Source organism: Carcharodon carcharias, chromosome 23 (assembly GCF_017639515.1).
Source record: "Carcharodon carcharias isolate sCarCar2 chromosome 23, sCarCar2.pri, whole genome shotgun sequence".
Taxonomy (NCBI): Eukaryota; Metazoa; Chordata; class Chondrichthyes; order Lamniformes; family Lamnidae; genus Carcharodon; species Carcharodon carcharias.
In genome coordinates, this window is record NC_054489.1 from 22,303,822 (window position 1) to 22,324,291 (window position 20,470).

The 20,470-nt window shown below is 42.3% G+C and overlaps 1 protein-coding gene and 1 pseudogene across 1 annotated transcript in view; one reads left to right on the forward strand and one right to left on the reverse strand.

The window, feature by feature from the left end:
• Window positions 1–8,021, forward strand: part of LOC121269041 (abl interactor 1-like) — a 246,053-nt gene extending 238,032 nt beyond the window's left edge. Inside the window, exons 12-13 of the mRNA XM_041173443.1 lie at window positions 5,867–5,998; window positions 7,104–8,021. Of these exons, the coding sequence (XP_041029377.1) occupies window positions 5,867–5,998; window positions 7,104–7,267 (296 nt within the window). The 3' untranslated portion in view covers window positions 7,268–8,021. The remainder of the gene's footprint in view (window positions 1–5,866; window positions 5,999–7,103) is intronic.
• A 7,782-nt stretch (window positions 8,022–15,803) lies between these two features.
• LOC121268950 overlaps window positions 15,804–20,470 on the reverse strand; it is a 53,760-nt pseudogene continuing 49,093 nt past the window's right edge.

Consider the following 20,470-nt stretch of genomic DNA (forward strand, 5'->3'; position numbering starts at 1 on the left):
CACTGATGATTGCACAATGTTCAGCACCATTCGCGACTTCTCAGATACTGAAGCAGTCCATGTCCAAATGCAGCAAGACATGGATGATATCCAGGCTTGGACTGACAAGTGGCAAGTAACATACAAGTGCCAGGCAATGACCATCTCCAGCAAGAGAGAATCTAACCGTCCCCCCTTGATGTTCAGTGGCATTACCATCACTGAATCCCCCACTATCAACATCCTGGGGGTTACTATTGACCAGAAACTGAACTGGACTAGCCATATAAATACTGTGGCTACAAGAGCAGGTCAGAGACTAGGAATCTTGCGATGAGTAACCCACCTTCTGACTCCCCAAAGCCTGTCCAGCACCTACAAGGCACAAGTCAGGAGTGTGATGGAATACTCTCCACTTGCCTGGATGAGTGCAGCCCCCACAACACTCAAGAAGTTTGACACCATCCAGGACAAAGCAGCCCTCTTGATTGGCACCACATCCACAAACTTTCACTCTCTCCACCTCTGACACAGAGTAGCAGCAGTGTGTACCATCTACACAATGCACTGCAGAAATTCACCAAGGATCCTTAGGCAGCACCTTCCAAGCCCATGACCACTACCATCGAGAAGGACAAGGGCAGCAGGTTGATGTGAACACCATCACTTGTAATTTCCCTCCCACAATAAATTCCAGCTATTTGTGCATGAAATCAACCCCAGTTATTTACAGCAGCACTGTCCTCCAGGTGTGATTGATGGGACATTACCCAATCATTTCCCATGCTGACCAGAAATAGTGGTGTGACTGTATGCAGCCAGTAAAGTAACCGGGTGTCAGAGGAACTCACTAAGCAGGAGCACCAAGGGCTACACTACTGCCTTGCAACTTTATGACATAGCACATTAGATGACCAACTCCGAGGTACCTCTGCGCTACCCATACGAAACCAGAGTAAAAACATAGCTATCGAGATGGGTGGGACATGCAGTAAATGAACAATCTGTTACAAAACAAAAACAGAATTACCTGGAAAAACTCAGCAGGTCTGGCAGCATCGGTGGAGAAGAAAAGAGTTGATGTTTCGAGTCCTCATGACCCTTCAACAGAACTGGGTGAATCCAAGAAGAGGGGTGAAATATAAACTGGTTTAAGGTGGGGGGGGGGGGGGGGGGGGGGGGTGCGGTGTTAGGTGGGGGGAGAGAATTGGAGGGGGGTGGTGTGGTTGTAGGGACAAGCAAGCAGTGATAGGAGCAGATAATCAAAAGATGTCACAGACAAAAGAACAAAAGAACACAGAGTTGTTGAAGTTGGTGATATTATCTAAACGAATGTGCTAATTAAGAATGGATGGTAGGGTACTCAAGGTACAGCTCTAGTGGGGGTGGGGGGGCATAAAAAATTTAAAAATAATGGAAATAGGTGGGAAAAGAAAAATCTATATACATGATTGGAAAAAACTAAAGGAAGGGGGAAGAAACAGAAAGGGGGTGGGGATGGAGGAGGGAGTTCCAGATCTAAAGTTGTTGAATTCAATATTCACTCCGGAAGGCTGTAAAGTGCCTAGTCGGAAGATGAGGTGCTGTTCCTCCAGTTTGCGTTGGGCTTCACTGGAACAATGCAGCAAGCCAAGGACAGACATGTGGGCAAGAGAACAGGGTGGAGTGTTAAAATGGCAAGCGACAGGGAGGTTTGGGTCATTCTTGCGGACAGACCGCAGGTGTTCTGCAAAGCGGTCACCCAGTTTACGTTTGGTCTCTCCAATGTAGAGGAGACTGCATTGGGAGCAACGAATGCAGTAGACTAAGTTGGGGGAAATGCAAGTGAAATGCTGCTTCACTTGAAAGGAGTGTTTGGGCCCTTGGATGGTGAGGAGAGAGGAATTGAAGGGGCAGGTGTTGCATCTTTTGCGTGGGCATGGGGAGGTGCCATAGGTGGGGATTGAGGAGTAAGGGGTGATGGAGGAGTGGACCAGGGTGTCCCGGAGGGAACGATCCCTATGGCATGCAGCCAGGGGGGGTTAAGGGAAGATGTGTTTGGTGGTGGCATCATGCTGGAGTTGGCGGAAATGGCGGAGGATGATCCTTTGAATGCGGAGGCTGGTGGGGTGATAAGTGAGGACAAGGGGGACCCTATCATGTTTCTGGGAGGGAGGAGAAGGCGTGAGGGCGGATGCACGGGAGATGGGCCGGACACGGTTGAGGGCCCTGTCAACAACCGTGGGTGGAAAACCTCGGTTAAGGAAGAAGGAGGACATGTCAGAAGAACTGTTTTTGAAGGTAGCATCATTGGAACAGATGCGACGGAGGTGAAGGAACTGAGAGAATTGGATGGAGTCCTTACAGGAAGCGGGGTGTGAGGAGCTATAGTCGAGGTAGCCGTGGGAGTCGGTAGGCTTGTTCTCATACTGGTGGACATTCTCATATTGGTGGACAGTCTATTGCCAGAGATTGAGACAGAGAGGTCAAGGAAGGGAAGGGAAGCGTCAGAGATGGACCACGGGAAAATGATGGAGGGGTGGAGATTGGAAACTAAATTAATAAATTTTTTCAAGTCCCGACGAGAGCATGAAGCAGCACTGAAGTAATCATCGATGTACCGGAGAAAGAGTTGTGGAAGGGGGCCGGAGTAGGACTGGAACAAGGAATGTTCCACGTACCCCATAAAGAGACAGGCATAGCCGGGGCCCATGCGGGTACCCATAGCTACACCTTTTATTTGGAGGAAGTGAGAGGAGTTGAAGGAGAAATTGTTCAGTGTGAGAACAAGTTCAGCCAGACGGAGGAGAGTAGTGGTGGATGGGGATTGTTCGGGCCTCTGTTCGAGGAAGAAACGGAGAGCGATCAGACCATCCCGGTGGGGGATGGAGGTGTAGAGGGATTGGACGTCCATGGTGAAGAGGAAGCAGTTGGGGCCAGGGCACTGGAAATTGTTGATGTAACGTAAGATGTCAGAGGAATCACGGATGTAGGTGGGAAGGGAGTCAAGATAACGAGAAATGAGTTCTGTGGGGCAGGAGCAAGCTGACACGATCGGTCTACCGGGACAGTTCTGTTTGTGGATTTTGGGTAGGAGGTAGAAGCGGGCCATCCGAGGTTGCACGACTATCAGGTTGGAAGCTGTGGGAGGAAGATCTCCAGAGGAGATGAGGTCAGTGACAGTCCTGGAAACAATGGCTTGATGTTCAGTGGTGCGGTCATGGTCCAGGAGAGGTAGGAGGAAGTGTCTGCGAGTTGACGTTCAGCCTCTGCGAGTTAGAGGTCAGTGCACCAGACAACAACAGCACTACCCTTGTCAGTGGGTTTGCTGACAATGTCGGGGTTGGACCTGAGAGAACGGAGTGCAGTAAGTTCAGAGAGAGACAGATTAGAATGGGTGAGAGGAGCAGAGTAATTGTGACGACTAATGTCGCGCTGAACAATCTGTTAGCTTGTTAAGAGAACAATGTACTGAATGACACAGAGTGTTTGAAAGCCAGCTGAAAACATTGTTCTTCTGTCTGTGGATAGTGATGGATTTATCTCCTGTCCCACTTGATCTTTAATGCAGCTAGCTCTGCTTCAGGCTGTCAATACCATCTGATGTGGCAGGGCCCTCGGCATGACCACAGTGCTACATCTTCTGCAAGCCTCAGGTGCAGGCACTCTGCGAGCTCTCCTGCTTCCCTGCAATCACTTGTAAATGGTGTGTCGCTACCCTCTCCGCTTTCAAGTAAGATTCCTTCATCTATGTGAATTTCAGAATTCCGCTTTGTGCAATTTATAATCTTATTCATTTGCGCTAATGACTCACAAAAGCTTCTATGTCTCTTCACCACTTCTTTAGTCTGCTCCCCAGAACCTATCCTTCCCCCTTTATTGCAGTTTATTCCACAGATCCCCCTGACTGGTTTTGTTGCCCGCTTTCAAGAGAACAGTAAGTTTGCATGCTTCTGCATATGGATATACTGGACCTCATTTGATTCTCATGTTTCTTAAGTTATAAAAATTATTTTATCAATGCCGTAAAAATTGATTTTTTCCTGTAACAGTGTTAGGCTTTTACATTTAATTACTGGTGTGTGAATTAAGTCGTTGAAATGTCACCATCCCTGGACCAATAGCTGCTGGTTGATACTGTAAAAAGACTTCTTTCAGTCAGCTGAGAGAGAATTATTCAGCTGAGTGGTAGAACTGAATTCACATTAAGGTGCTAGAGGTAAAAAGACGGTGTGACCCACAGTGAAATGTTGTATCTTCAAATTATATTCTTTTAAGGTAGGATGATTTTTGTTCTCTAAGGAGGCAAATCTCGAATAGTGTTTTGAATTTTTATTATGTTACTTCATAAATTATGAACTCACAGAGAGTTTCAGAGCAATTTCTCTATACTTGCTGAGTGCAAAACTATTGGGAATAAAAGTAAAAGAATTCTTATGCTATACTTTAATATTTAGGTGGCGATGCACAACAGATCTGTACACTTAATTTACATAAATACATTAGATTCACACTGTGCAAACAATTGCAAAATCTGGCCCATTGTAATTGAGCTGTGTCTTAAAGCCACATTTTCTTGTTACCATTGTAAAATTCTTTTAACTGCACATTTCTCTAATTTAAGTTACATATGAACTAGCATGTACTGAAGTTACAGGTAACAAAATGGTCCTGTATCAAAGGCCTATATATCCACACCAGATAGCAAGTGTATAAGGGGTAAGATTGGGACTTGCTAACTTCCAGTGACCAAGCCTTCTCAGGCTCTAAGTTGGCAAAGCAACATTTGAAGAGCTGCATCGCCTGCTATAAGGATAACTGCCACCAATCTTCACAATTGGAATGGAACTCCCAGTGCAGTCAACTGTACACCACAAGCTACTCCCAAGCTAGGGGAAACTGGTCACTTATTGCCAGGTTCAGCTTACAACAATCACCCTTCCATTTCCCACTCCCAATTCCTTGGAAGCGATGATAGCTCTTGCACAGAACATGCAAGAGCTTCTTAAGTGGTCTGTAACATGTGTAAGCATGAAGACATTGCTCTGTAGTCCTCCTTTTCTGAGCCTCGGACATAAATTCCAACCACTGTTGAGTCTGGCCTTTGAAACTGGATGTTGAAGGGTAGCAACATTATCACTTTCGGGAGAAGATGCTCTAAAGGATACATCACTTTTTTTTTAAAACAGCCATTTTTTGGTAAATGTGGGGTTACTTTTTCAAACATTTTCATGAAGTGGAAGAAATGAAAACAAAGGCATGCTGGAAGATCAGCTGCCATTGGCTCGATAGGCTGCATCTGCCATTATATCACCAAATTGTATCTACAGGCAGTAGCACAATTGCCTGCCAATGGTGTTTCTTCTGGCTCAGAGCCAGAGCGTGGGCAGCTGCAGAACTTTAGGCCAACTGCGCAGATTTACTCTTTGATCCTCATGAGCATTCAAAAAAAAATAAGAATTGTGCTGTTTGATTATATGTTGCTGATTAATTACATTATGAACCTCAGAAATGCATTTGACCATTTTGAAATGACATTTGTATTCTGTTACTGAGCTACCACTATGGATGCTTAAAGCGGTACAAATAGGCGAAGAGGGGTGGGATAACTTATCTTTAGATGAGTGTAGAATCAGTTTTATTGTACACCACATCAATGGAAGGGAAAATTGGGCTGAACTAATTTGATGTTGCCCAGTCTACAATAAAGTTAAAATTGCTATTGGATATGTCCAAAAACATAGTGGTACAATTCTAATGTTGAGGCTTAAAACCTATGAATATACAGACTTGCTTGTGTAATAATCTTTGTTGGCTCTCTATGATTTGGTTTATGTTGTAATACTTATTTTTTGTTATGCTTATGTTATTCCACTGTTCTGATTTTGTGCTTGTCCTGCTCTTTCAGTCACTGATTGCCCACCCCCACCTCCTCCTCCTGACTTTATGCTTGATCTTGATGAATTGTCCCCACCACCACCACCTCCTATAGATTACTTAGATGAACCTCAGTGGATACCAGCTAACTACATTGAAAAAGGTACTGGTAGGACTTCTGTTTTCAGTTCCTATGGAGATTAGTTCTTTTTTTTGTGAACATTGATACTATTTTATAGCAGTTGTACCAAATGTATGACTTTGAAAAAGGATGCATTTTGACATTTGTGCAATAATTTAATTTATTTCCATCAACTCCAATTTTAGTTGTTTAATACTTTTGGTTCACATTACTGCTAATTAGGATCAGGAAAAAAATACTTTAAAAAATAGGGGTAAAATCAAATAAAGAGCGTTTGCTACTGTGAGCAGGCACATAGAACACATTTTGGAATTGGTACAGTAATCTTGCAAAATGCTTTGCTGCACTATCTCTTTCAAGCCTACAGCTCTTTTTCTCTCAGCTTACTTTTTGTCTTCTTTTCTAATTATTTCTTCTTTCTCTCTCCATTTTCCTGCTCCCTTTTGCTTTCTATTCTTCTATTCTGTATTGGTAAATTTACATAAATTTAGAATCTTGTAGCATAGGGGCTCATGTGGGACTGAGTACAGTCTGCCCACAGTGATGTACGAGGGCAAGACCCAGACCCAGGGGTAAGTGTGGTGTTGAGCAGAAATAGGTAAAGACCTAAACATGGAGATAGCTCCTAGCCTGTACCTTTTGTTATACATGTGTAAATTGTTCTGGTAGTTAATAAAGACTTCCAGTTAATCCAGAGAAGACTATGAAGACTTCTTTAAGACATCCTATTCTGTAACCAACACCCTCCCTATAAATGTTTCCAGAAAATATCTTCCCTTTTGGTTTATGTTTTCCCATTTGCTATACCAACCTTATACCTTTCTTTGTCTGAATCAACTTTATAAGATTGAATTTAGTCTTAAAGTTATCTCCCAAATTCCTTGCATACATAGCTGACCTCCAACATGTGCCAATAACATGCCTTTCTCTGATGTAGAGCAGTCCTTTAGAAATGAAGAGTAGTTTCAGGCAAGAAATGGTAAAGATGTAGTGATACCTGCATTAGTGCTTCCTATGGAGATGTCCTTTTTTCAAACACTTCAGTTTCACATTAACTTTGATCAGTGTCACAGTATCTATGCTTTGAGTAAGCCAATGTTTGGATCTGTGTGTTCTTTCCCCTCAGTTGTTGCACTGTACGCTTACAATAAACATAGTGATGATGATTTGGCCTTCGAAGAAGGAGAAATCATCTATGTCATCACCAAGAATGAAAACGGCTGGTATGAAGGCATGATCAATGGAGCTACGGGTTACTTTCCTTCAAATTATGTAAAGCGCCTGGATTAAGACAGCAGAATACAGAAAGGACCTTACATGTTCATAGAGCCACAAGCGATGGTCAGATTAGTCATGTACAAAGTGGTAATGTTCATTTGAAAGCAGTTTTTTTGTTTAGCAATAAACATCTCTAGAAGGGGCATTAATGATATTCTATTCTGTGGGCACTGTTGGTGTTTCTCAAACCTTGAAATAGACTGAAAATGGAACTACCAGGCAAATGAGGGAGCCACTTTACCCATTGAAGCTTGACCATCTGTTTATCCCCCTAGCATTTGAAACACAAGGGATATCATGTCTAACTGGCTGAAAGCAATTGTAAACCCTAGCCCTACAGCAACCGAGAATAACTAGAATATAGGGCTGAGCCATCCATAAAGTTTCACAGAGCTTATGAAAAGCAAACAGAAACTGTCAGGGGTGTAATCTCCCCTGTTAATTATGTGGGCAGAATCTTACCAAGGTAGCTTTGATCAAGAGGAAGGTCAGACCAGAGGGCATTAGGTTGGTGGGCCAACGATTTCCAACCCCCTGCTGATCTTGCCAGATGCAGGGTGGAAAGGGCTACATGCACAGCATTGGGGGTTGTCAGTTTGAATCTCTAAGTGCCCGATTGCGGAGAGACTTGGGAAAGTGCCGCCATCTTCCTGGTATTGGCCAGCACCCCAGCTGAGGCCAAAGCCTGGCAGGTGCCTAAAGGTAGTTTGCTGATGGTTGACTGTGGTGATTTGTGAGACCTCCAACATTGCGCCCCTTCCCCTCTCCCCCCGCTCCCCCCTCCCCTTTCCCCCTCCCCCCTCTTCCCCCTCCCCCCTCTTCCCCCCTCCCCTCCCTCTTCCCCCCTCCCCCCTCCTCTCCCCCCTACCCCCCACCAGAGCTGCAAGGATTAGCGGGCCACAGCTGTGGCCACAGTTTATTGTAAGAAAATTGAGACATCTCCAAAGGGCGCCTCAAGATGGTGTTATCTTTGCGGTTCCCCTCCTAAATTGGCAGGGCCCAAATCTGCCAGTGAGGCTGCCATCCTTCCAAGACAGCAGGCTCTCTGATTGGGCCTGCAACCTCAGAGACACGCCCGCTGTCCCTAGTTGCCCAGAAGGAAAATACAGTTCAGACCAGTACTGTTATTTCCCAGTTTTACTGGTGTTCCATTTTAAGGTTTGCAAGACCAGTTCGGACCAGTACCCTTACTTCCCAGTTTTTACTGTTTTTTCCCTCTGGGTAGGTGGAGGACGTGGCAGTGGCCAGTTAGGAGGTACCCCCCCCCAAAAGATCACACCAGTAGCCGCTTGCCAACAAGTTCCTGAAACGTTCCTGACCAGTGATTAAATTTGAAATTGTTAAGATTTTTTTTGCCCCTCCTCTCTGAATTCAGACCTGAAAACATAAACCTTGTTTACAAAGTGCTTGGCCATGTCATGTAAAAAGTAAAATGCATTACAGAAATAGACTTCTTTATTTTTAAAAATAATAATTAGAAACCTGTAGAAATATGGCGGAGGTCACCGCATCGCAGCATCTTATTCTTTTTTTACGCCAGGTTAGTTTCGTAAAGGTCTACACCTCGGTGATATTGGTGATAAATCCAGGTTAAAAACTCCCCCCGGATTGATCATCTCTTTGGAAATCTGAAATCCCGCGCATTTTAAAGGAACCGGAAAGAGCTTTTTATATGTGCGTAGTGCCTTTCACAACCTCAGGGTGTCTCAAAGTGCTTGACAGCCAATGAAGTATTTTTTAAAGTGTAGTCATTATTGTAATGCAAGAGAATGCAGCAGGCAATTTTCACATAGCACTGCCCCACAAACAGCATTCTGTTTTCCCGACGTTGGTTGAGGGATAAATGTTGGCCAGGACTCCAGGAAGAAATCCTCTTCTCTTCTTCAAAATAGTGCCAGAGGATCTTTTACATTCACCTGAGGGGTTAGAAGGGGACTCGGTTTAACATCTCACCTAAAAGACGGCACTTCCGAAAGTGCAGCACTCCATCAGTACTTCACTGGGAGTGTCAGTCTCGGTTGTGTGCGCAAGTCTTAGCAGTACGACATGAACTTACAACCTACTGAAATTCTGAAAATTATGGACTGAAATTCTAAATTGGACATACCTTTATGTATCGTGAATCAGTGCACATCTGGCATTAGTATTATCCAAAGAAATGTTAACACCAATGAAGTGTAACATCCTCAGTAATATACACACTTACCCAAAAAAGTGAAAGTGTTGATTCATTTTAAAAAGCAGCTAATGGCAGATCTAGATTTATGACAGCAATTTTACAGTATATGACACAAAGTCTGCTGCCACTCAACAGTTGAAAAATATGTGGTTTCTGGTTCACGGAACAAAATCTTTCTTAATCCTAATAAGAACAAGAATTCACCACAGAAAGAACCATGCTCAGAAGTAGATTCTAAGTAGGTCAAAGGCTATGGTCTTTCTGATTACTGTATGTCAAAAGGAGAGCCTGTACCATGTCTTCAAAAAAACTGAATCACCAAATTACATCAAATCCCTAATGCAAAATAATACACATTTACCACTTCATCTTTTAATCTAATGTGAATATTTTGCTAAATTTAAAACTTTTTAAATACATCCTTTAATAAATAAACAACAATATTTAAACAGCTATATTGCAATTGTTATAAAACATTGTCAATGTTGGGTACAGTACACGGGGAGCAGGGTTGAACTTTGCACATTGGTTTCTGAAGAATTCAGAAAGCTACTTGTGGTGAGTTCAGTTGCCTTTTATTTTTGCTGTTGTGGCTGCATGTTAAAAAAATAATGATGGCCATTCAAACTTTTTTGATTGCATCTCCAACACTTTATAAACAAGCGTGGGAAGATGTTTTGTTTGTTTCAACCTGCAATTCTCACAATTGCACGTTGTGCTATTTTCCCCCCACGCTATCCCGGCAGCTTTTGTACTTCATGCTGGATCGCCTCCTGTTAAAGTATAAAGAACTCCAATGGAGAAAGTTTAATGCTGTTGCTGATAAGCAGATGACAGTGGGGTAGGGCTGTGGGCTATGTATAGTGACACAGCTATTCACAGCCAGAATGGAGATGACTAAGTAATTCACTTATTAGCCAAGCCTGAAGACTGCACTACTGTAAATGAGCTGGATTGATCTTAAGCAGGCCTAAACATCCTTACTACAATTTGCTGGAGAAATAATCAATGTGTATTGTGTCATTATTCTCTACATACTACATTTTCCTGGGGAAAATCACCCTTTTTTCATTGGGAGCAGTGACTGTGGTTCTGGCCATGAGTCCTGTTGCTGATTTCTCTTTTTAAATCGACTCTGGACTGTCTGCTGTGGTGCACTGTTTAAACAGTGCCTGCTCTGCAGTTTGCTGAGTAAATAGACTTTGAGTCCTTCTGTAAGTTCCACCCTATGTCCAACTCATTGATCGATACAGTGATGTCAATAGACACACTGCTTTAACTATATGAGCTAACTATGTTGTGGAGTTTCTATCCAGTGCATTCTCCCATTTTAAAATGTAAAACTTTTCTATGCTTGTTCTGTTTGAGTTTTATTAACTTGCCCTTTTATTTTCTCACTATGCTACTGGTGAAAGATGGAAACAGATTTTAGCTTTTTGTACAAAACTGAAAAAAACAGCTCAGAAATTAGTGTTGACATTGTTTGTGAATAAACGCTAAATACTGCTGTATGAGATTCACTATTTTAAGTCAAATGTTAACCTGTCTGCTTTAAATGGGTTAATGCTAAGATAATGGGTAATGGAATATCATATGTCTATGTTAAGTGTTTTTCCTACTGGTAAGTGCCAATTGCAATTTCTAGGCTGCACCGTCTGAAGTGATAATTTTTGTATATTTGGTTAACATACTGAGTACTGGAAGGTTTTTTGCACTTTTATATAACATCTCCAAAAACAATTTTCTGTACATGAAAGTAGAATTAATATTTTATATTTCAATATTTTGTATTTCAATCTTTAAATATTGTAATTACGTTCTATTTCATTTCTGCAGTATTGCAGCAGCGCCCCTCAAAGGGACATGAGTTCTAATAAATCAAGTGTACTGCTCTTGTGCTCGACCAGTTTTCCTTTTCAGCTAATAGATGTTTGGAATATTTCAATGGTGTTAAAGAATCAGCGTTTAGGATTTGGAATGAAATAAATTCTATGTCATTCTGCCAATTTACACTGTTCATCTTTTATCACACTGCATTCTCTCCAACATTTCCAAAATCAATTATGAAACTGTTCTCTTCTGATAATTCCAACAACAAATTGACTCATATAGCATCTTCTATGTAGTGAGATATTTCATGATTCAATATTTACTGGGGTTCCAAGCAGTTATGATGAGATAGAATTTATTATTCCACTTATTCAGACTTGCTTTCTTGTACCTTTTATTCATTTTAGGAAGATAATTTTAGAAAGATATGTAGCTACAAAAATTGCATAAGGCATTAGAAGGCTGCTAAGAAAGTTAGTCTAAATATTGAAAACATCTGCACTTGGAGAGACACGGATTAATGAGGGATAGTCAGCATGGATTTGATAAGGGAAATATTCTGATGAAGAGTCATACGGACTCAAAATGTTAACTGTATTCCTCTCTGCAGATGCTGTCAGACCTGCTGAGTTTTTCCAGCTATTTTTGTTTTTGTTTAAGGGAAGGACATGTTTGACAAATTTGATCGAATTTTTTGAGGAGGTAACCAGGAGTGTTAATGAGGGTAATGAATTTGATGTGGTCTACATGGACTTTAGCAAGGCTTTTGATAAAGTCCCTCATGGCAGACTGGTCAAGAAAGTAAGAACCCATGGGATCCAAGGTAAAGTGGCACGTTGGATCCAAAATTGGCTGAGAGGCAGGAAGCAGAGGGTGATGGTAGATGGATGTTTCTGTGGCTGGAAATCTGTTTCCAGTGGGGTTCTATAGGGCTCAGTGCTGGGGCCCTTGCTGTTTGTGGTGTATAAATGATTTGGACTTAAATGTAGAGGGTATGATCAAGAAGTTCTCGAACGACACAAAAATTGGCAGGGTGGTAAATAGTGACGAGGATAGTTGTAAATTGCAGGATGATATCAATGGACTGGTTGGATGGGCAGAGCTGTGGCAAATGGAATTCAATCTAGAAAAGTGTGAGGTAATGCACTTGGTGGGGGCTAGCAAGGCAAGGGATTAAACCATAAATGGTAGGACCCTGGAAAGTACTGAAGTACAGAGGGACCTTGGTGTGCATTTCCACAGAGCCCTGAAGGCAGCAGGGCAGGTAGATAAGGTGATTAAGAAGACATATGGAATACTTGCCTTTATTAGCTGAGGCGTAGAATACAAGAGCAGGGAGGTTATGCTGAAACTGTACAAAACACTGGTTAGGCCACAACTGGAGTACTGCGTGCTGTTCTGGTCACCACATTATTAGGAAGGATGTGATTGCACTGGAGAGGGTGCAGAGGAGACTTACCAGGATGCTGTCTGGGCTGGAGGGCCTGAGCTATGAGGAAAGATTGGATAGGCTGGGGTTGTTTTCCTTGGAAGGTTGAGAGGGGACCTAATATAGGTGTTTAAGGTTCTGAGGGGCATAGATAGGGTGGATAGGAAGGGAATTTTTCCATTAGTAGAGGCGTCAAGAGCCAGGGGGCATAGATTTAAGGTAAGAGGTAGAAGGCTAAGAGGAGAGTTGAAGAGAAAGTTTTTCACTCAGAGGGTGATGGGAGTGTGAAACTCACCACCTGAAAGGGTGGTTGAGTCAGAAACTCTCGTAACATTTAAGAAGTATTTAGATATTCACTTGCATTGCCATAGCCTCCAGGGAAAATGGGATTAGCGTAGTCAGATCTTTGTTGGCTGGCACGGACATGAAGGACGGAATGGCCTCCCTCTGTGCTGTAAATATCTATGAATCTAAATGAGGTAGTATGGAAATACCTTGGTGATGAATGTTCCGATGTGCGTGTAACTGAACCATACAGAGCTGAAAAGGCTTGTTCACAGGACTTCTCTGTTAGTTGACTTCAGCTGAAGCACTAGTTAACTTCCGAGCCTTGCAGTTAGGTAGGGAAAATTCCACAAGTTTTCCCACTCTTGAACAGTTCCTCTTGCTGGAAAGTGGGCATTTATATAGGTATTGGACAAGGACAGGACAGGCTCAGCTGAGACAGCCTGTAATTTACTGGCAGTCACTGTTCTGGAATCACTCCATGGGCAATGCATCAGTGCAACAGTACTCCAGCATGAAATAGCACTCTCTGAACACCCTGGGAGAAAATGGGAGGGTAAAATCATATATATAAAAAAATAGATAACAAAGTCTTTTATGAGAGTGGATCTGAGTGAGTTCGGATGAGATGGTTAATAGTGATAAGTGCAAAATAATTGGCTGCTAGAGTGCATCACAATATTTATCAGTTAACAGTTAATATAGTATTAAAGGAAGACAATCAACTGGAATCTGTTTCCGACATACTATTCTTCTGCATTACATAAGAGTGTCCTAGTATTCTAAATCATAAATATTTTGATATGCAAGACAACCATCAGTACTAAGTACCTTTTTCATGTAAGAATATATTTTCATAAAGAACTCGCAGGTGCATCTGACTTTTGTTTTAGGTGCCATTTTACTTTTTCATGGTAAATTTGACAATTTAACTTTACTGAGGTTTTTAAAAGTTGCAGTACCAATAACTTTCTGATTGTGGCAATGCTGAGCTATTCAAAATGACCTTTATCTCAGTAGAACCACTATTAGGAAATTAAAGATGGGACAACCCTAATGTGCATTCTGCATTGTTTTATCTCATCACAACATTAAGTTGGGAGTTACAGTATTTATTGACATTCTACTAAATTAATTGCACAAAGTTTTTGACCATTTTTCAATTAAGTATCTATAGAATTCTTAGTTATTTGGTCTTCATTGTTTGTAAAATTATCTAGGAATGTATAAATACTCATCTTTAACAATAAAACTTAAATTAAAACAGTATAACAGAAAAGCTAACGTTAATCTATTGCATAAAAATCATGTAAATGATCATAAATTTTCTGGGACAAAATACTTGTACAACTCTGTAAAGCTTTCACACACGTTTAAGTTATTTGCCTTGTTCTTTTTACACTCCATGCCAGCGACTCTGCATTTTACAACAGCAAATTATCTGGCCTGATAGATTGGACATCATCCATTTTGACAATACACCAACGTTCTTTGAAACTCTTCAGCAGGACAGCATATATATAGAGCAAGAAAGAACAAGATCACCCCAGAGGGAGAAAACAAGAGATCATTAGACAGGCAGCGAGAGAGAGAGAAAGGTTCCAATGTGGAGAAATGGAGACCGACCATTGCACAGACATATAGAAAGAGCATGAGTGGCTACCAGAAACTATCACTCAGACACTGGAGGAGCAATAGAGGAGATGGAGCCACTTGGAATTCAAATTCATTAGAACATAAAGTGCAAAAATAAAGGAAGTACAAAATTGATAAAGAATCACTTCTAACTCCAGGCTTTGAATTAATATGAATACTATCAAATATGTCTTTCAGCAATCTATTGTCCAGAGTGCAGTAGTAGTGATTTCCAAAGGAGGGAACTTCTAATCTCACATTTAGAACTTCTCTGTTGTTTCAAAGATTTTATTATTTTCCAATGAATGCCAAAGCCAGGAGATTAATACCCTGTCACTTGCCTCAAAGATAACTAACAAGGATGGTTTCTAGTCATGTGAAAGGCCAGCACTTATTCCCACTATTCCGGTCATTTTAATCTTTACATTGTGAACCTGGGTATCAATCTCAATATCAATAACTGCAGATAGTCACTGCCACTTCTAGTGGGCATTCTACTTAGACGAGCGAAGGTTGAAGATGTTGAAAGGGAATTTAGAATGCCATAATGGCCCTTCAAGTGGGGAGCTCGTGATTATTCCTCTCAAATGGAAAGAATAGGCATGGAAAGGAATGCAAATAGGATTCTTTGATGAATCAGATCCAATCCAACCTTAAGAGACAGCAAGAGTGATTAACCATTGGAACTCTTTTTTTCTGTCAAAACAGCCAAGAATGTCTAAAGCAAGATAATGCAGAGTTGTAGCAAGTAGTGCGTGCAGTCTCCTGTTTTCTGCTATGGAAAGGCAGAGTATGAATTTAACCACATCAAAAGGATGATAGGCAATGTGAATCATGCTGGGATTCAAGCCAGCCCCAGGTTCAGCAACCAACCAAGTGGGACAGCTTAACCTGCTGATATCACTCTGATCTCTGGAGGCTATTCACTAAACAAGAACATTCAGAACATCTTACATTGAGTTTTGACATTACTTTAGTCTTCAGAGACTGCTGCCCTGATACACGTACCCCACCACTGCCTTCCCCCCCCCCACCCCAACCCCCCCACAAATAAACTGCTCAAATAGAGAAGCTGGTAGAAAAAGGATTGGAAATGAATAGGTTTCAAAAATTGTCAATAGCAAATCAAGTGGAGGACAATCTTCCTTATTTCACAATGGGAGGTGCCATAAAAAACTGCTGTCAGACTTTCACATCACTTTTTTAAGATATTTTTTCTTAAGTCTTCTTTTCAGGAGGAGAAGGTCCACATACAGAATTTGACCTAAATTAGCGGAGGCACAGATGAGGCCTCCGTGCATGGCTCCAGCTAATCCATCGGAGAAAACATCCTGAGCTGTAAGAAAATACACAAAGATAAGAGAATGTTACTGACTATAAGTAGGACATTCTCTAGAAATGAAGTAACCAAGGGCTGAGAAACTGCCTGAGGTGCTTTGGGAATTTCTGTTAGGATTTTTTATGTGGAAATTCAATAACATTTTAAATGCCCAGTTACAATGGAGATAGCCATGGAAGAATTTGGACATGCCATGCCAATGTTTGTTTAAGAGTTTAAACACAAGTGGGTTATTTGAATAGGGCACTGGCAGTGAGAATAATAGCCAACATTGGAATGGTTTAGTGATCTCTGACCCCTTCCCTATCAAAATCCATTAAATCAGCAATCTGATGAAATTGGTTTCTTGCATGCCAAAGAGCACGTTTTTGTGAAGAGGCCCAACACTGGGAGCAGAGCTGAGACTGAAGAGAAACAAATTACAAGCAATAAACTAGAATTTAAACCGCACTTTCTCTTGCCAAGAACAGCTAGTCTTGGCCAAGCATTGCTTGTGTCAGGCAGAAGGTATAAAAGGAGAAACATGAACAGTAGAACACAGAAAGGTAAATTCATTTAGAAATTAGATTTAATCTAGCCCATGTCCTTAGGCAGTTTGCAGCTTCAGCTGAGCTCTAGAGGTTGAGACAGCCAATTCATTTTTGTTTTCTAATTGCTCATTGTGCAATGACAGTTTTGTCATTCCAGAGAAAAAGAGGCCTAATATTGCAGAAGATGTGATGAACAAAACATAAAGGTAAACTGTCACAGAACAGAGGACAGGCCTGATATTCATTCTTCCCTGGAATGGTGACATAGTACTGGGGGATTATCAGAGTAAAATAGAGTACTTAAAAAGAGAGACATAGAGGAGAAAGAAACAGTAAAGAGGGAGGAGGAGGGAGTACAGAGAGTGGAGAGTGGATGGGGCGTAGGGGAGTTGGGCATAGTTGGCTACTCCTCCACTCATTATGTGTCTGTGTTGGAAAAGCCAGGGTTATATCCCTGTGCTACAGAAAAACTCTTGTGAGTGGCTCCACATTTCATAGAAAGAGCCTTGATGGAGTTCCAGTGCAGTGGTCCTCTAGAATGTGAACATTGGGTGAGTGTACATTTCTGTTTGATATTGTGACAATGAGAGCATCCGAGACCATTATTAGTATGACAGGAGCATTCTCTGTCCCAACAAGATCGTGAAGGCAGCCACATGACGGGAACACTCATGACTTGCTGCAGTATCCTGACCCGGGTGTCTCAAACTGAAGAAGCTATACACTCCTCATCCCTAGTTACATTCCTACTCAACACATTCGAGCCAGCACTCTGGAGTGGATTGCAGATACACCCAGCTCAGCAACATTTGGGCTTGTAAATGTGCTAAGCAATTGAAATAGGGTTTCTATTAATTCCAGTAAATCCAAAGTTTACCATAACACTACAAACAATGTAATTACATAGTGGAGTGTGAAATTCTGAATGAAAATCATCCCTTTATTAGAACACCAAGAAAAATTAATCAGCATGTCTAATATAAAGACAAACTAATATTCGCACAGGAAAAGGAAGCCAGTGTAATACTCAAAGGGATAGAGTCAGAACAGAATTATTTTCTGTGTGTACCATGAGTCATAGATTTAGAGCGCCATTATAGCACAGAAGTTGGCCATTTGGCCCATTGAGTCCATGCTGACATCAGGAACACATCTCCTTCCATTTCAACTGAATCAATTTTTTGGAGCCTTATAGAGATCCATTATTCTGTGACTCTTCTCTCAGCCAAGAGCTACTATACTGATGTGGATTATAGATGTGAATTAGGTGGCTTTCACATTGATTCTCAATTTACTCAAATCTCCTCAGGAATCCATTTGGGGGCAATTTAGTCGTTAAAACATAGGGACTCTGTACAATAATATTGAAGTTTAAAGTGTAGTAATCTGGGCAGTGACTGCAGCCACTTTGAGAAGCCTCAATCACAGAAGCCACTGGCAGCTTCAGGAACAAGAAGGGTTCCAAAATAGGAAGCACTTAACTAAACTCTTCCTATTTGGTTTATTTTTGCTATCTAAACTGTGAAAGTGAGGAGGTATTTTTTACATTGATAGCACCCTTCCTTGGCATCCCTTTAACAAATAACTCAGTGAACAGCTTACCTGTCAGGTAGAGGTTTTTCACAGGGGTTTTTGCTCTGATAGTGTTAACAACCTCAGGGGTGAACCGGGTGAGATTCTGGTCTGTGCCAAACATCTCTCCATGAGGAGCAGCAAGATAGTGTTGATTAGTGAGTGGGGTTGCAACTTCAATGTACACAATCTAGGATTTTCACATATACACAGTACACAGTTACCTCTCATAATACCGTTGACATGATTACGTAATCATGTCAACGGTATTATGAGAGGTAACTGTGTACTGTGTATATGTGAAAATCCTAGATTGTGTACATTGAAGTTGCAACCCCACTCACTAATCAACACTATCTTGCTGCTCCTCATGGAGAGATGTTTGGCACAGACCAGAATCTCACCCGGTTCACCCCTGAGGTTGTTAACACTATCAGAGCAAAAACCCCTGTGAAAAACCTCTACCTGACAGGTAAGCTGTTCACTGAGTTATTTGTTAAAGGGATGCCAAGGAAGGGTGCTATCAATGTAAAAAATACCTCCTCACTTTCACAGTTTAGATAGCAAAAATAAACCAAATAGGAAGAGTTTAGTTAAGTGCTTCCTATTTTGGAACCCTTCTTGTTCCTGAAGCTGCCAGTGGCTTCTGTGATTGAGGCTTCTCAAAGTGGCTGCAGTCACTGCCCAGATTACTACACTTTAAACTTCAATATTATTGTACAGAGTCCCTATGTTTTAACGACTAAATTGCCCCCAAATGGATTCCTGAGGAGATTTGAGTAAATTGAGAATCAATGTAAAAGCCACCTAATTCACATCTATAATCCACATCAGTATAGTAGCTCTTGGCTGAGAGAAGAGTCACAGAATAATGGATCTCTATAAGGCTCCAAAAAATTGATTCAGTTGAAATGGAAGGAGATGTGTTCCTGATGTCAGCATGGACTCAATGAAAATGTGTGTGGGGGGCGGAGAGATAGAGAGACAGAGAGGTGGAGGGGGGTGGGGTGTGGTTGTAGGGACAAACAAGCAGTGATAGAAGCAGATCATCAAAAGATGTCAACGACAATAGTACAATAGAACACATAGGTGTTAAAGTTAAAGTTGGTGATATTATCTAAACGAATGTGCTAATTAAGAATGGATGGTAGGGCACTCAAGGTATTGCTCTAGTGGTTTTTTTTTATATAATGGAAATAGGTGGGAAAAGGAAAATCTTTATAATTTATTGGAAAAAAAAGGGAAGGGGGAAACAGAAAGGGGGTGGGGATGGGGGAGGGAGCTCACGACCTAAAGTTGTTGAATTCAATATTCAGTCCGGATGGCTGTAAAGTGCCTAGTCGGAAGATGAGGTGTTGTTCCTCCAGTTTGCGTTGGGCTTCACTGGAACAATGCAGCAAGCCAAGGACAGACATGTGGGCAAGAGAGCAGGGTGGAGTGTTAAAATGGCAAGCGACGGGGAGGTTTGGGTCATTCTTGCGGACAGACCGCAGGTGTTCTGCAAAGCGGTCGCCCAGTTTACGTTTGGTCTCGCCAATGTAGAGGAGACCACATTGGGAGCAACGAATGCAGTTGACTAAGTTGGGGGAAATGCAAGTGAAATGCTGCTTCACTTGAAAGGAGTGTTTGGGTCCTTGGACGGTGAGGAGAGAGGAAGTGAAGGGGCAGGTGTTGCATCTTTTGCGTGGGCATGGGGTGGTGCCATAGGAGGGGGTTGAGGAGTAGGGGGTGATGGAGGAGTGGACCAGGGTGTCCCGGAGGGAGCGATCCCTGTGGAATGCCGATAAGGGGGGTGAAGGGAAGATGTGTTTGGTGGTGGCATCATGCTGGAGTTGGCGGAAATGGCGGAGGATGATCCTTTGAATGCGGAGGCTGGTGGGGTGATAAGTGAGGACAGGGGGGACCCTATCATGTTTCTGGGAGGGAGGAGAAGGCATGAGGGCGGATGCGCGGGAGATGGGCCGGACACGGTTGAGGGCCCTGTCAACGACCGTGGGTGGAAAACCTCGGTTAAGGAAGAAGGAGGACATGTCAGAGGAACTGTTTTTGAATGTAGCATCATCGGAACAGATGCGACGGAGGCGAAGGAACTGAGAGAATGGGATGGAGTCCTTACAGGAAGCGGGGTGTGAGGAGCTGTAGTCGAGATAGCTGTGGGAGTCGGTGGGTTTGTAATGGATATTGATGGACAGTCTATCACCAGAGATTGAGACAGAGAGGTCAAGGAAGGGAAGGGAAGTGTCAGAGATGGACCACGTGAAAATGATGGAGGGGTGGAGATTGGAAGCAAAATTAATAAATTTTTCCAAGTCCTGACGAGAGCATGAAGCGGCACCGAAGTAATCATCGATGTACCGGAGAAAGAGTTGTGGAAGGGGGCCGGAGGAGGACTGCAACAAGGAATGTTCCACGTACC